Raw genomic sequence first — 16828 nt, forward strand, 5'->3', positions numbered from 1 at the left:
TTCGGGCTGAGGCGAATGTGCGCCGCTAGGGGTTCAATGCATAGTGCAAACAGGAGGGGTGATAGAGGACAGCCTTGTCTGGTGCCGCTCTTAATCAGTAATTCACCCGAGGGGAAGCCCTGGTGCCTGACCTTCGTCCCTGATACAGAGCGAGAATTGCCTCCACCATTCTCCCACCCAGGCCGAATGCTCCCAGCATCTCTCTCAAGTAGGGCCAGTCAATTCTGTCGAACGCTTTTTCTGCGTCTTGACTGAGCACCATAGACGGGATGTGTTTTTTTTGTGCCAAATCAATCAGATCTATAATCCGTCTGGTGTTATCTGCCGCTTGTCGACCACATATGAACCCTACTTGATCGGGATGGACCAACCTGGGCAACACCTGGTTAAGGCGGTTAGCCAGTAGTTTGGAAAAGATTTTTGTGTCTGAGTTTATCAATGAGATGGGTCTAAGCTTTTACAGTCTGCTGGGTCCTTTCCCTGTTTGTGGATCACAGAGATAGACACCTAAAGCATCGAGCCCGGAATGGGTGCACCATCCTTAAAGGAATTGCACAGTTTTAGGAGGTGAGGAGCTAATAAATTGCGGAATTTCTTATAATATAGGTTGGAAAAGCCATCAGGGCCCGGGGCCTTGGCTGCTTTCAATGACTTCATTACCTCTAGGATTTCCTCTATAGTAAAGTCTGCCTGTAATGCGTCCCTCTCCTCTCTGGTCACTTTTGGTAACTGAGGCTCTGTTAAGAATGTTTTTAGTCTGGCTTTTGTGGTTGGCGTATGTGCCAACTTTGCCCCATCATACAGGGTTTCATAATATGTTTTAAATTCATTTACGATTTTTTTAGGGTCTGAGGTAAGATCCCCCTGCGCTGTTCGAATTGTCTGAATTTGGGAGACTTGGTTTCTTTCTCGTAATTTGTTGGCAAGTAGGGTATCTGGCCTGTTTGCTTTTTCAAAAAATTTCCGCTTGGACCATGTCAGCTCCTTCTCAGCACGGGAGGCTAGCAAAATATTCAGTTTAGTTTTGGTGTCTAGCAACTCCTTAAGGGTCATTGCGTTTTTGATATCTTTATGTAGGGCTGATAGGACTGCCAATTCTGCTTGTAACTGATTAATTTTTTTGTCCTTCTCCCTCTTCCGCCTGCTTGCGATCCTCCTCTCAGAGTTGCCTTATGGGCTTCCCATAGGGTAGCTTGTGAAGCTACACTGGCGACACACTTTATTCGAGCTCGGCTAGTCCCACGAATTCGGGTATACCCGGGTGTATTGAGGTTTGTGACTGTTTTCTGCCCGAGTGCATTGAGGTATTTTCCAGGCAGGGATTGAAGCATTTTATTGCCGCTGGCTGCAATACTGCACAGTATATATATATATACTGCATTACAATTCATGAATTTATGCCATCTGGTAGACACGCGAAGCATTGCAGCCTATTAAATCCTAATCATTATCATTTAACAGATCAGCCGCCCGTCAGCCAGGCATGAACCAAGGCTGGGAAGGCAAACGCAACGGGGCTTGTCAGAGGTGAGGAGCGGCGCATTCCAGGTATCTGCCAGGTACATACTGGGTATTTGCTCGAATAAAGTGTGTCGGTGCAGTACACTTCCCATATTCTATCCCCCACTTTTGTGAAATTTCGGGGATTTTTAGTAAAACTTCATTGAGTTTCCAGTTCGCTCCTGGTCTGTCAAGTATAAAATCCGAGCACCGCAGCTCTATCGGTGCGTGATCTGACCACGAAATATCGTGGATGTCCGAATGGGAGATCTGAGAAACCATTCTGCTAGACACAAAGAGGTAGTCTATCCTACTGTATCTGTCATGTGGGTGGGAGTAGAATTTAAATCCTTTGTCATGTCGATGCTGTTCACGCCATATATCTAAGAGATTATTGGTTCTCAGCCCCCTGTTCCAGGTTTGTCTGACCTTCGATTTAATATGACCGCTCGGGGTGCATCTATCCATTACCGGATCCAGTGTCTGGTTAAAGTCGCCTCCGAGTACTACGCAGCCCTGCGCTATCCTCTGGAGGACGGAGAAGAACCTGTCTAGGAAAGCCTCTGCACCGTCGCTCGGGGCGTATACGTTTGCCAATGTGATCGGCTGACCTCGTATTTCACCGATGATAATCTGAAATCGGCCGTTGTTGTCTTTTTTGATGGTCCTAACCGCAAAAGGCAAACGGTTGTGAAGTAGTATGGCTACCCCTCTTTTTTTTTTACTGGCTGAGGCTGAGAACCAAGTCTTAAATCTATAGTCTATATATTTCGGGGAGCTGGATTTAGAGAAGAGTGCCTCTTGTAGTAAAATTATGTCGGGGTCTGTCTTTTTGTAGTCCGCCATGGCTAGTTTGCGTTTCCCTGGGCTATTAAAGCCTTTCACATTATGTGAGATAATAGTACTCCCCTTACTCATTTGTGTATTTCCAAACCTTTGCTGTCTGTAAGCTTTTACCTGAGCCCAGGGTCGCATCGTCGGGAACCGTCTGGATCTTTCTGTGGTTTCTGACTGCAGCCGGGAAAAACAAGGGAATGCACACTGGGGGAACAAATAAACACATATAACAAGACTTGTAAATACAATGTCAACACATCCGGCGTTTGGGCGAGACCAATCCTCCCCAATCGCCTTCTCTGCCCCTCCTGGACGTACAGCACGAGCGTAGTCCAGGATGGACCTCCACCCCCCTCTACCGCTCCCCCTTGCTGGCCCAGTGGGGACTTGCATGGGCCTCCAGAAGGGGTTACCTCCCATGCCCATGTGGAGGCTCATGCCCCAGGTGAAACTGGAGGGCACCCTCCCCTCCCTCCCCCCGATTGTAAAATGTAAGTTTTATCTCGTCCTAACCGAACATAACCTCTGGCAGTTCAACTTTGCTACTGCAACTTCTTCCGCAACTTTCTAGCGTCTTTTCCCCCTTTTGTTCCCCCCCCCCTCTTTGAAAAGTTATCGGCTTGACCTTTCCAGCTCACCTCTCCCCTTTCTTCTCCCCCACCCCCTACTCTCAGGATTCTGTTGTGGGGTGTTATAAATATGTCTTTATGTCCATCCCTTCCAGCTCTAGTCTAGAGGTACTGTTTTTATTTGTTTTAGGGGACCGGACATGAGGGGAATAATTGTTTGCATAGAAGTGTTTTTGTAAAAACAATGTTTATTGGTTCAGCTGCTGTCTGTAGCTGTGCCGGTGGTGGGATTACTCTCTCTTGGTGTTCCCTGTTTTCTGCATGAGCGGCGGCGCGTGGTCTCTTTCCGCGACGTGCTGCAGGGTGCTGCCATCTCCTCCTTCCCTCCTGCCTGGTGTCGGTCGGGGGGTCTCAGCTTCCCGGCGAGCCCGGCGCTCCTCCTTTCCTGTTGCCGGGTTTCTTTGTCCCTGCCTCTCTTCTCGCGGGACCGGACGGTGGTTGGCGCCCAGTGATGACGTCATTTTTTAATTCTCCACTGCCTCCTCTAAGATGGCATCCTTCTCACTTCCGGTGACGTTGTTCCGGTAAACGCCATTTTCTCACCTGGAGCCCGCGGAAGAGGTCGCCATTCCCCCAACTCTCCCGCCTGAGTATCCTGCACTTCCGTGATGCCGCCTCGTGGTCCAGATCTTGTACCTCCGCCATGATGGTCAGCATGCGTTCCACCCGGAGCCGCCATGATGCATACAGGTAGGGATTTCTGATTTTTGTTTTGCTTGTCTTTTAGGTGTTACCATGAGGGTTGCGGGGCCACTCCACGGGGAAGCTCTTAGTCTGGAGGCAGCGATTTAATCAGCAGGATCTTCATTCATCCTTCGAGGGGTTAACATCAGGGGAAGACAACTTAGGGGTTAACTTCAACTTTATTAACTGGCCTCCAACCATGAGGCATCTCCAGCGGAGAAAAGAGAATCTAGGCAGGCCTTCAGGCTATATCGTCCCGACTTTCTCGTACTGCCCCTACCACCTGCCAGTCCGCTTCCCTGGGCTTCTCTTTGCGAGGGCTCGTGGGGGAGTTCTCCCTGACCTCCAGATTCTGGAGAAACTCTTCCCCCTCTTCTATCTCCTTCATGGAGATGGCCCTCCTGTTTCGGATGACCAAAAGGCCAAACGGGAAGGTCCATCTGTATCTGATGGCCCGGTCCCTCAATGTTTTGGTGATGGGCTGTAGTTTCCTTCTCCTGGCTAAGGTGAGCGGGGAGAGGTCTTGAAAAAGCTGCAGAGTGATATCGTCAAATCTGCAGGCTCCTGCCGCTCTGGCCTTCTGGAGAATGGCATCCCTGGTGCGAAAGTGGTGCAGCCGGGCAATTACATCTCTAGGCTGCTCTGTCGCCGCTGGTCTGCTTCGTAGGGCGTGGTGACAGCGATCCATAATTCGCTCGTTGGCCGGACAGTCAGGGAGCAGCTCCACCAGCCATCGGGAAATGAATTCCTCCACATCAGTGATGGCCTCAGGGATACCGCGCACTCTGATGTTATTTCGGCGGTCCCTGTTCTCTGCGTCTTCTTGTCTGTTCGCCAGTTCATTAATTTGTGCCTGGAGATATGTGGAGCGTTTGTCCGATTTTTTGATAAGTTTTGAGTTGGCTACCACTTTCTCCTCCAGTGCTCCGGTGCGCTCCCCAAGTCCTTGCACCTCTATTTTTAGATCTTGCATTTCTAGATGTATAAGGGCTTTCATGTCCCTGTATAGCCGCTCAAAATCGCAGCGGCGGAGTGGTAATTGCTCCGGGCCCTCAGATGTGTCTTCATCCCGCTCCGATTCTGAGCCTGCGTTCGAATCTGGCGCCATTGTTGCTGCCGCGGTCCTTGAGCTCGATCGGCCCAGATATTTGCGGAGATCTCCCTCCTTTTTTTTCATTGCCTGAATCGGTGCCATACCTGCAGTTTTAGTGCTTGTGTCAGGGTGGTTAGGAGTGCCAAAGGTCTGTTCCGTACGGTTTATTCGTGTTTTATCGGGGGTGAGAGATGGAGCTCAAGGCTTATGCTGCCATCCGTCTCACTCTCACGGATGCGCCTCTTTAGTACCCATTTTGTCTCCCCTTGTCCCAGGTTTTACTTTTAAAATGTATTACTTTAAAACTTGAGCAGGTGCTCTGGCAAATCTCCTAGAACTCTTAGCCTCGAAGATAAGAGAAGAATGTTAGCTTGTTAGCTTTTTATAAACAAAGCTTCACTCCCTGTACTCCTACTGCTGTGGCAGACTTTATTCTAACAAATTACCGGTTTGTCCCTGGCTGGTTCCTGGAATGCGACACTGTTCACCCGGAGCATGCCGCGTTCCAAGCCAGGGGTCATGCCCGGCTGACGCGCGGCTGATGTGTTTATTTATAATGGTTCAGGATATAATAGGCTGCAATGCTTCGCGTGTCCGCCAGATGGCATAAATTCATGAATTGTAATGAGTATATATATACTGTATATATATATATATATATATATATATATATATATATATATATATACTGTATACAAACCACCCCTATAACCCCTAACATACAGTACTGTACACATACAGTACTGTATATGCACATCAATGATACTATGGGCCGGCGGGGGCGAGATGTGTTTGCAGCAGAGTTTGCGCAAACATCGGCACATTAAAAATTATTAAAAATACATTTTTATTCATAGTGTACATGTGCAGGGGTTCTCCGCAGCTGAACCGCATTGATATAGACCCCTTTATGAGGTGCCGGTATCCCTCTGCATTTAAGATCCCGATCACGTGACCGCGGCCTGTAAAACAAGCAGAGGGATACCGGCACCCCCTAAAGGGGCCTGTATCTCGGGGAGCAGGGGGTCCCCGGACCTAAAACCACAGCGGTTCTGCTCCGGACCCCCTGCTCCTGCACAATATTATTAAAAATAGAGAAATGCTGCTTCATTACCATAGCTTATAGCCGCTAAGGCAATGAAGGGTTAAGGCAGAATAAACAATAAATACATTAAATACATATTTTAATGTGTGTATTAAACTTCCCTGCCTTCACTGTAATCTATGTAAAACCCCCTCCCCCTATTGTGTGTGTTAAACTTCCCTGCCTTCACTGTAATCTATGTAAAAAACCCTCCCCCTATTGTGTGTGTTAAGCTTCCCTGCCTTCACTGTAATCTATGTAAAAACCCCTCCCCCTATTGTGTCTGCTAAACTTCCCTGCTTTGACTAATCTGTGTAAGCCCCCCTCCCCCTATTGTGTCGGTTAAATCTCCCTGGCCTGTGTTTCTGTGAGTGCAGTGTACTGTATGTAAATGTGGGGAGGGGGATCCTGTGTAAATAACCACACCCACACCCACTACCCACTACCCACCTGCACATGGCCCCTCTGCTGCTGCAAAACAGAGACAAAAATTAAAGCATACAAAGTAATGTCCCCTAACCCCTTAATCACCATAGCATTTATTAACCGCTACAGTCATTAAGGGGTTAACCCACCCTCACCCACCACTCGGGATGCCTACATACCCTCCCACACTAACCACCCCCCCAGTGAGGCCTAACCACCCTCACCCAGTACCCACAAGGGAGGCCTACCCACATACCGTTGGGGAAACACCCCCCCCAACCCCAGTACCCACAATAAAAACAATACAGTGACCCACAATAAACGTCATTCTATTTATTAAATACATTACCCACCACCTGTGCCCCCCTATAAATACATGATTTATTCTTTAACATACAGGGTTCATAACGCAGCCCCACGCGAGTCCCCGGTGGGCTGGCGTGGCACCTGGACAGACCTACAGGGTACCAGCAGCCCTTTTTAAACAGGTTCTGGAGGCCTGCTGGTGGGTCCCGCCAGCACCATGGCCCCCAGGTGGTCTCCTTGGGTCACCGTGGGCCACAATTGGGTCCCCACGGTAGGCCCGCGGATGTCTGGGAGCCCCGGGTCAGACCCACAGGTGTCTGCGGGGCCTCAGGTGGTTCCCACGAGGGTCTGGGGAACTCACGAGTGCTCACTACGGGTCCGCGGTGCCCCCACAGAAGTGGGACCACACATCATCATCCCCGCACCTACGGGTCGGCGGTGCCCCCACAGAAGTGGGACCACACATCTTCATCCCCGCAGACTACGGGTCGGTGGTGCCCCCACAGATGTGAGGCCACCGCTTCATCCCTGCATGTGTCACCCGTGGAACCACCAGCCTGATACCCGTGGGATACCCGAGGAGATCCACAGGTGGTCTCCAGAGGTCCCACGCAAAACTACGGAACCAACCCTGAATGTAAAAAAAATAAACCTGGCCTATACATTCAATACATACACACCCCGCCCCCCAACACCTACAGTACAATAATGTGCAAAATAACTATTATCCAGATATGGATAATAGATTAATTGCCCATTATTAAAAACATTAACTGGCATATTAAAATAAATAAAGTACTACTGACCTCATCAATACAAAGTGTCCGTCGCCAGCAACATCCTTGTCTTGCCCACAAAATACATAGCCAATACAAAGCCAATACATTGCAATTACATTCAGATATCAATTAACCCCTTAAACACCTTATCAGATAATAACCGCAAAGGTGATTAAGGGGTTAAGCCACACTGGCCCGATACCCACCCTTCACCCATGAATTTGTACAGTGGCTTCATCATGCAACTATTTATACAGTGTATATATATATATACAGTATATACACACACATGATGAACCAATATACAAATAAATGTAGAAGGGTTATCAAAACCATACTGTCCTACAAATAACACTTCTCCATACAGACACACTACAATAAAATCAATTTCCTTTAATAATCCTAACTGATCTTACAATCTAAATCATCAAATGCCAATGAAACACCTCACATTCCAATCAATACATTACAACCAATCAAGTAAACAAAAATCAATTAGCAATCATTATTTACATCCCTAAACAATTGACACTCCATCCCGAACAATGAAACAATTAACTAATTCACGCCTGGAGCAGAACAATTTAGCATGTGAAAAAATATAAGTACCAACCAGAATACAACCTTTAAAACCAAGGCTATCCCTGACCTCCCTCAAACACACAATACAATACCAAGGATTACATCTTTCTAATTTTAAAATACTTTAAACTCACAATAATGCATAGCAGCATAGACAAATTAATTTAAAACACATCAAATCAAGCTTTTAAAACAACATAATTTCTTACCCTGTATGTAAATATCTCTCTAGACATATATACATACATACATACATACATACATACAGTGGCAAGAAATGATATACCACAAAAAAAAAAAAATACACATGTTAAAAAAGCATGTAAATTTTTTTTTAAGTGCAATAAAATACATTTCTTTACTTCACTTACCATTACATGGCCCCACCGACTCCCGTTGCGCAGCTTACTCACGAACCAATCCACCAGGCACAGGAACCCATAAAATAATAAACCATAAAAAAATAAACATTACACTAAAAATCCAAAACAATCCACTGGTCTTCTATTTGTAATCCATCTTTATCTGTATTCTTCTTTCTTCTATCTCCTTCCGGGCGGGGCAGGTTCTACTTTCCATCTTCAGCCACGCCCTTGTCTTCTTTCTTCTCCGGAGGTCCTTCCTCCGCGGCGTCTGGCTTCAAAATGAGACGACATAGGCTTTTAAAGGCCTATGACGTCACATTTTCGTCATATGGTTCCCACGGCCCTGATTGGGCCGTGAAAACCATGTGTTTTGGCCGATAAAAATAAAAATGATGACGTCACTTAAAGGGAATGAAAGCACAGCCAATCAGAATGGCTTTGCTTCAATTGCCTTTAAGATGACGTCATTAAAAGACACATGGCCGTGCACACATGGTACGGTAGCCAATCAGAGCGTGGGAACTCCATCCCTACTCTGATTGGCTCTAGTATACCATGTGACAGAGGCTTGGGGGAGAAAGGATGTGACGTCAATGAAAACCTGTCACATGGTACTAGAGCCAATCAGAGCGTGGGAACTCCATCCCTACTCTGATTGGCTACTGTACCATGTGACAGGTTTTCAGTGACATCACATCCTTTCTCCCCCAAGCCTCTGTCACATGGTATACTAGAGCCAATCAGAGTAGGGATGGAGTTCCCACGCTCTGATTGGCTACCGTACCATGTGTGCACGGCCATGTGTCTTTTAATGATGTCATCTTAAAGGCAATTGAAGCAAAGCCATTCTGATTGGCTGTTCTTTCATTCCCTTTAAGTGATGTCATCATTTTTATTTTTATCGGCCAAAACACATGTTTTTCACGGCCCAATCAGGGCCGTGGGAACCATATGACGAAAACGTGACGTCATAGGCCTTTAAAAGCCTATGTCGTCTCATTTTGAAGCCAGACGCCGCGGAGGAAGGACCTCCGGAGAAGAAAGAAGACAAGGGCGTGGCCGAAGATGGAAAGAAGACCCCGCCCCGCCCGGAAGGGAGATAGAAGAAAGAAGAATAGAGATGAAGATGGATTACAAATAGAAGACACGTGGATTGATTTGGATTTTTAGTTTAATGTTTATTTTTTTATGGTTTATTATTTTATGGGTTCCTGTGCCTGGTGGATTGGTTCGTGAGTAAGCTGCGCAACGGGAGTCGGTGGGGCCAAGTAATGGTAAGTGAACTAAAGAAATGTATTTTATTTAACTTGTTAATTTTTTCAAAAGGTTTTTTTAACATGTGTATTTTGTTTTTTGTGGTATATCATTTCTTGCCACTGTATGTATGTATGTATATATGTCTAGAGAGATATATACATACAGGGTAAGAAATGATGTTGTTTTAAAAGCTTGATTTGATGTGTTTTAAATTAATTTGTCTATGCTGCTATGCATTATTGTGAGTTTAAAGTATTTTAAAATTAGATAGATGTAATCCTTGGTATTGTATTGTGTGTTTGAGGGAGGTCAGGGATAGCCTTGGTTTTAAAGGTTGTATTCTGGTTGGTACTTATATTTTTTCACATGCTAAATTGTTCTGCTCCAGGCATGAATTAGTTAATTGTTTCATTGTTCGGGATGGAGTATCAATTGTTTAGGGATGTAAATAATGATTGCTAATTGATTTTTGTTTACTTGATTGGTTGTAATGTATTGATTGGAATGTGAGGTGTTTCATTGGCATTTGATGATTTAGATTGTAAGATCAGTTAGGATTATTAAAGGAAATTGATTTTATTGTAGTGTGTCTTTATGGAGAAGTGTTATTTGTAGGACAGTATGGTTTTGATAACCCTTCTACATTTATTTGTATATTGGTTCATCATGTGTGTGTATATACTGTATATATATATATATATATATATATATATATATATATATATATATATATATAAATATATATATACACAGGCGGCACACTTTATTTGAGTGTGGCTCATTCCGCAAGCCGGGATATGTCCCGGCTTGCGAGCCGCACTCCCTCGGCGTGCCGCGCATCACCGATGCGCGGTCACGCGTCACCGGGTGCCTGTGCCGCCTGTACGCGTGCCCAGGCCTCCCCGAGGGAGCCCTGGTGTCGCGCAGATGTGAGGACGGCGGCGGGACGTTCCGGGGGACCCGGCGGACATGGTGAGGAGAGGGGGAAGCCCCGATCGGCGGGCCTCTCCTCCGAGGCTTCGGCGCGCACCCGGGACATCCCGGCGCGCGCCAGGTTACTGTTGCGGCCAAGACCGGGCAAATGCTCAAATAAACTCGGCCGTGACAGTATATATATATATATATACTGTATACTGCTGCGGCCGAGTTTATTCGAGCATTTGCCCGTTCTCGGCCGCAGCAGTTACCTGGCGCGCGCCGGAGGGTGCCGGGCGCGCGCCGAAGCAGCGGAGGAGAGGCCAGCCGATCGTGGCTTCCCCCTCTCCTCTCCGGGTCCGCCGGGTCCCCCGGAACCCCCTGCCGCCGTCCCCCACATCGCGGGACACCAGGGCTCCCTCGGGGAGCCCTGGACGCGCGTGCAGGGGGTGCAGGCACCCGATGACGCGTGACCGCGCATTGGTGACGCGCGGCACGCCGAGGGGATGCCACTTGCAAGCCGGGAAATCTCCCGGCTTGCGGAACTGGCCACACTTCAATAAAGTGTGTCGCTAGTGTATATAGTTGCATGATGAAGCCACTGTGCAAATTCATGGGTGAAGGGTGGGTATCGGGCCAGTGTGGCTTAACCCCTTAATCACCTTTGCGGTTTTATCTGATAAGGTGTTTAAGGGGTTAATTGATATCTGAATGTACTTGCAATGTATTGGCTATGTATTTGCTATGTATTTTGTGGTGTATGGTGTTCAGGGATAGCCTTGGTTTTAAAGGTTGTATTCTGGTTGGTACTTATATTTTTTCACATGCTAAATTGTTCTGCTCCAGGCGTGAATTAGTTAATTGTTTCATTGCTCGGGATGGAGTGTCAATTGTCTAGGGATGTAAATAATGATTGCTAATTGATTTTTGTTTACTTGATTGGTTGTAATGTATTGATTGGAATGTGAGGTGTTTCATTGGCATTTGATGATTTAGATTGTAAAATCAGTTAGGATTATTAAAGGAAATTGATTTTATTGTAGTGTGTCTGTATGGAGAAGTGTTAATTGTAGGACAGTATGGTTTTGATAACCCTTCTACATTTATTTGTATATTGGTTCATAATGTGTGTGTATATACTGTATATATATATATATATATATATATATATATATATATATATATATATATATATATATATATATATATATAAATATATATATATATATAAAAAATAGATGATACCGTTCTGTGGCTAACGAAATGCTTTTATTTGTGCGAGCTTTCGAGATACACTGATCTCTTCTTCCGGCGATGTTACAATGAATGAAGCAAGGATAACTTAAAAACAGTGTCTCTTGGAATGTTATCTGTGCTTCTCCTTCCCCCGGTGTGGATGTGTTTTATGGTTAGAGGTGTCAAAGGGTAACTGAAAGCAAGTGAAGAAAGAGTGTGTATGTGTATCAGTGTGAATAAAAATGAATGGAGAGCCCACAGTATAAACAGTGCTCTACACAAGGTGTGTGTGGAGTGAGAGGGATATAAATGGTGTGGGTGGGTGTGGAAATGTGAGAGTTTGTAGCATGGAGGACAAGCAGGCCCTGGAGGAACAGGTAGGCCCCCTCCCTTCCAATGAATGTCTGTGGGTGTGTGTGAGTGTGTCGGTGAGTGTCTGTGAGTATGGGTGTCTGTGAGTGTGGGTGGGTGTGTGTGTATTTGTGTGTGTATTTGTGTGTCTGTGAGTGTGGGTGTCTGTGAGTGTGTCTGAGTGTGGGTGGGTGTGAGTGTGTGTATTTGTGTGTGTATTTGTGTGTCTGTGAGTGTGGGTGTCTGTGTGTGTGTAAGTGTGGGTGTGAGTGTGAGTGTAAGTGTGTGTGTGGGTGTGAGTGTGGGTGTGAGTGTGTGTGTGGTGTGTGTGTGTGTGTGTGTGTGTGGTGTGTGTGTGTGTGTGTGTGTGTGTGTGTGTGTGTGTGTGTGTGTGTGTGTGTGTGTGTGTGTGTGTGTGTGTGTGTGTGTGTGTGTGTGTGTGTATCTGTGTGTGTGTGTGTGTGTGTGTGTGTGTTTGTGTGTGTGTATGTGTGTGTGTGTGTGTGTGTGTGTGTGTGTGTGTGTGTGTGTGTGTATCTGTGTGTGTGTGTATCTGTGTGTGAGTGTATGTGTCTGTTAGTGTGTGTGTCTGTGAGTGTATGTGTCTGTGAGTGTGTGTGTCTGTGAGTGTATGTGTCTGTGAGTGTCTGTGAGTGTATGTGTCTGTGAGTGTATGTGTCTGTGAGTGTATGTGTCTGTGAGTGTATGTGTCTGTGAGTGTATGTGTCTGTGAGTGTTTGTGTTTGTGTGAGTGTTTGTGTGAGTGAGTGTATGTGTCTGTGAGTGTATGTGTCTGTGAGTGTATGTGCCTGTGAGTGTATGTGTTTGTGTGAGTGAGTGTTTGTGTGAGTGTTTGTGTGTCTGTGTGTGTCTGTGAGTGTCTGTGTGTGTTTGAGTGTGTCTGAGTGTGTCTTAGTCTGTGAGTGTATGTGTCTGTGAGTGTATGTGTCTGTGAGTGTATGTGTCTGTGAGTGTATGTGTCTGTGAGTGTATGTGTCTGTGAGTGTTTGAGTGTTTGTGTGTGTCTGTGAGTGTTTGTGTGTGTCTGTGAGTGTTTGTGTGTGTCTGTGAGTGTTTGTGTGTGTCACCCTCTCCCTGTGTCACCCTCTCCCTGTGTCACCCTTTCCAGGTGTCACCCTCTCCCGGGGTCACCCTCTCCCGGTGTCACCCTCTCCCGGTGTCACCCTCTCCCGGTGTCACCCTCTCCCTGTGTCACCCTCTCCCTGTGTCACCCTCTCCCTGTCGCCCTCACCCTCTCCCTGTGTCACCCTCTCCCTGTCGCCCTCACCCTCTCCCTATGTCACCCTCTCCCTGTGTCACCCTCTCCCTGTCGCCCTCACCCTCTCCCTGTCGCCCTTTCCCTGTCCCCCTCTCTCTGCCGCCCGCTCTCTGCCGCCCTCTCTCTGCCGCCCTCTCTGTCTTTGTCTCTCATTCTCTCTGTGTGTGTTCTCTCTATCTCTCTGTGTCTCTCTCGTTCTCTCTCGTTCTGTGTCTCCCTTTCTCTGTGTCTCTCTTTCTCTGTGTGTCTCTCTTTCTCTGTGTGTCTCATATCTCTCTCTCTCTCTCTCTCTGTGTGTGTGTGTCTCTCTCCGTGTGTGTGTGTGTGTGTCTCTTTGTGTGTGTGTGTCTCTCTGTGTGTGTGTGTGTTTCTCTGTGTGTGTCTCTGTGTGTGTGTGTGTGTGTCTCTCTCTACCCCTCCCTCTCTACCCCTACCTCGCTCTCTGTCTCTCTCTGTGTCTCTCTCTGTGTCTCTCTCTGTGTGTCTGTCTCTCTCTCTGTCTCTCTCTCTGTGTCTCTGTCTGTGTCTCTCTCTCTCACACTCTGGATCTCTTATTTACCCTATATATCTTAACAGCCCTATACTACGCCGCAATAACCTATACTGCTTTCTTCCAGATCTGACTCAAGCTTCACACGGAAGACATCGGAACCCCCCCTAACCCAGAAGACAGGTAGGGAACACCCCCCCTCCAATGTAAAACATTGCGGGAATGAGGTACCTGGACATTGAGGGACTGCGGATCAGGTAAGATCCCAGACGGGATTGCTTATTTAGATATTGTGACACGGGGACATCCAGACACTGGTTAAGAGGTTCAGGAAACTAGTCATTCACACCTGGCTTTTATTTCTAGATCCAACATTTAGTGTATTGTGATTAAAGTGATATAAGGCGCAAACAACTCTAAATTACAAGAATAGTGATTATATAAAAAAAAAAAAAAATTAAGTGATAAGTGATGAAAATATATTGATAATCCAACCACCCAGCTCAAACCTCACTGGTGGGACCTGTTTCACGGGTTCCAAAGATTTAAGCAATTTTCTCAAACATCCAGGGGGAGCATATGGGGAAAAAGACAACAAAGTACACAAATATAAGTGCAGACGTTTCCAAAATGTTGAATGATAGATTGTGTCTTGGCTCGTATAGATATACTACTCACAGGACTTTAGAGTAAATCAGGCAGCTGGCAAATAGGGTTGCCACCCATGTAGATGGCTGTGATCTGGGCCCCCCTTGTTTATATACTCCGTCAGCAAATATGGTATATATAATAAGAGAGAAAGCTACATAGTGTGATCAAAAAGGTAAACTTTATGTATAAAAAACGGGTATAAAAAATGCGCACTTACAATGTGCCAGTTAAAATCAAGCGTGTATCACACAAATGGTGAAATTAGAAGCTCCCCGAACTCCTCACCGCCTCCCTCGGGTGTCTGGTTCTCTTCCACTGGTCTGTGTGCCGATTCAGAGCTTCCCTCAAAGCGCCCGTCCAGGAATGTGACGTCACGGCTGCAGGGTTGGTTAGCTACGGGTCGCCTCTAAGCCCAAAATTGGTCCACTCAACGCGTTTCGCCCAGCCTCCTGGAGCTGTTGTCGGCTTCGTCAGGAGTGTGTGTGATTGGGTACAATTAACTCTTATATACCCATTGAACAAGCTGAATGAGCTAATCAATCAATAAAACAATTATACAACCTGATCTATGACTATCATTCTGGGAGTGAAGTTGGAATAAACATGACATCTGACAAATTGCTGGAGTCTTTTGCATACAATGCTATAAAAGTGCAATATGACAGTACATAAGGGGACATAAAGTTAACATGCAATGCATATATTACAATTCATTAACTGTTTAAAATATATAAAAGATTTACAAAACAGCCCAAATTGGGCAATATGAAATGTCATTAGGCAATTATCATTTGGCATAGAGATCATATGTGCCTGCTTATGCAGTGCCTAGTGCTCGTCTTAATTTGAAATCCCATTGGGAAACACTTCAGGTGTTATATGTGAAGGGATTGGGTCTGAGGGGTAGATGGGGCAATTATGTGGTAATCTCAATAAGGAGTATAAAACTAATTAGAGCCATGTGTGTGTTATGTTAAATTGCAGAGAGATCTTAAAAATCTGAATTGTCATAGGACATTATTTCTCAACTTCTGCAAGTTTATAGTCTATTGTGTTCGCGGTCCATACAATTAGAATTAATAGGTATCACTATATAATGTTTAATAGGGTACAAGAATCTGCACAGCATCTGACTGGGAACTAATTCATAAGGAGATAAGGCAGAATGATTGAAAGTTCTTCTTGGATACATTCAAAAAAGACTAAAAACCTGCATTCAGGTGTGTCTATGTGGCCTGTAGACTATCAGTATGAATAAATCATCTATTCTTGGTTCTTAATGTTGTTGTATATTATTTGTTGGAAAGCTCGTTCACTTTGATCAAAAAGTGGTATCTATATTATATATGTCATATTTAGATGTGAAACGGAATCATGTGGACACTCACTGAGATTGCAGTGATCAGGTGATCAGGTGGGGTAAGTAATGATATACTACGCTAATCTGTTTGTTTCAGATTGGGAAAAAGATAACATCTGGTCAGGGGGAGAGCTTGGTGCGAATCTTGTCCTCTATCGCCGCTACATTGATGATGTATTTTTCATTTGGAGTGGGGGAGAAGACACATTAATTGAATTTATCAATAAGATGAATGTCAATACACACAATCTAAAATTTACTAGTGAATGGAGCAAAGATCAGATCAATTTTCTGGATTTGAATATCTATATTGAAAACGAATTAATTAAGACAAAAACACATTTCAAAGATATAGATAAAAACAACTTTATCAGGAGAGACAGTTGCCATCTACCACAATGGATGGACAATGTACCAGTGAGCCAGTTCACCAGAATAAGAAGGAATTGTACAGACAAAGAACAATATATGACACAATCTGAAAAGATTAAAAACAGATTTCTGGAAAAAAATTATAAAGAGGAAACAATTGAGGCAGCTAGAAGTAGGGCAGGGGGACTTCAGAGAGGTGATTTATTGGTACCCAAACAAAAGGACTTAAGCAAAAACAGCAAATATGATTTTGCATTCCTGACGGGATATAGTAGAGATGCAGGAAAAATTAAAAACATAATTTCAAAACACTGGGACATTCTCAAGAATGATCCAGTCTTGGGTCCCAATATTCCAGACAGACCAAATGTGATTTTCAAAAAAGCTTCTAATCTCAAAAACAAACTAGCCCCCAGTGCATTAAGGGAAATTAACTCTAAGAAAGATGGATGGCTAAACAAGAAAGGTTTCTTTGGCTGCACAAGCTGTAAGGCATGTGGGTTCAGGTCTTCAAATCAAACCAATTTTTGCTCTAATGTCACGGGTGAAGTCTTTGATGTTGAAACTTTTATGATTTGCAGGACAGACCACGTAGTTTATCTGATGGAATGTTCCTGCAAGTTACAATATAT

General features: G+C 45.3%; 1 protein-coding gene across 3 annotated transcripts in view; it reads right to left on the bottom strand.

Moving 5' to 3' along the window:
* The window catches only part of LOC142498726 (cytochrome P450 2F3-like), a 179407-nt gene that overhangs the window by 13983 nt on the left and 148596 nt on the right, over positions 1 to 16828 (bottom strand). For 2 of the 3 annotated variants that reach the window (XM_075607055.1, XM_075607056.1), the window contains exon 10: positions 2458 to 2541. The exons of the other annotated variant lie outside the window; for it this stretch is intronic. In XM_075607055.1, coding sequence (XP_075463170.1) covers positions 2458 to 2541 — 84 coding nt within the window. The remainder of the gene's footprint in view (positions 1 to 2457; positions 2542 to 16828) is intronic. 3 annotated transcript variants of the gene reach the window in all.

This window comes from Ascaphus truei, chromosome 7, assembly GCF_040206685.1.
Source record: "Ascaphus truei isolate aAscTru1 chromosome 7, aAscTru1.hap1, whole genome shotgun sequence".
NCBI classification, from domain to species: Eukaryota; Metazoa; Chordata; class Amphibia; order Anura; family Ascaphidae; genus Ascaphus; species Ascaphus truei.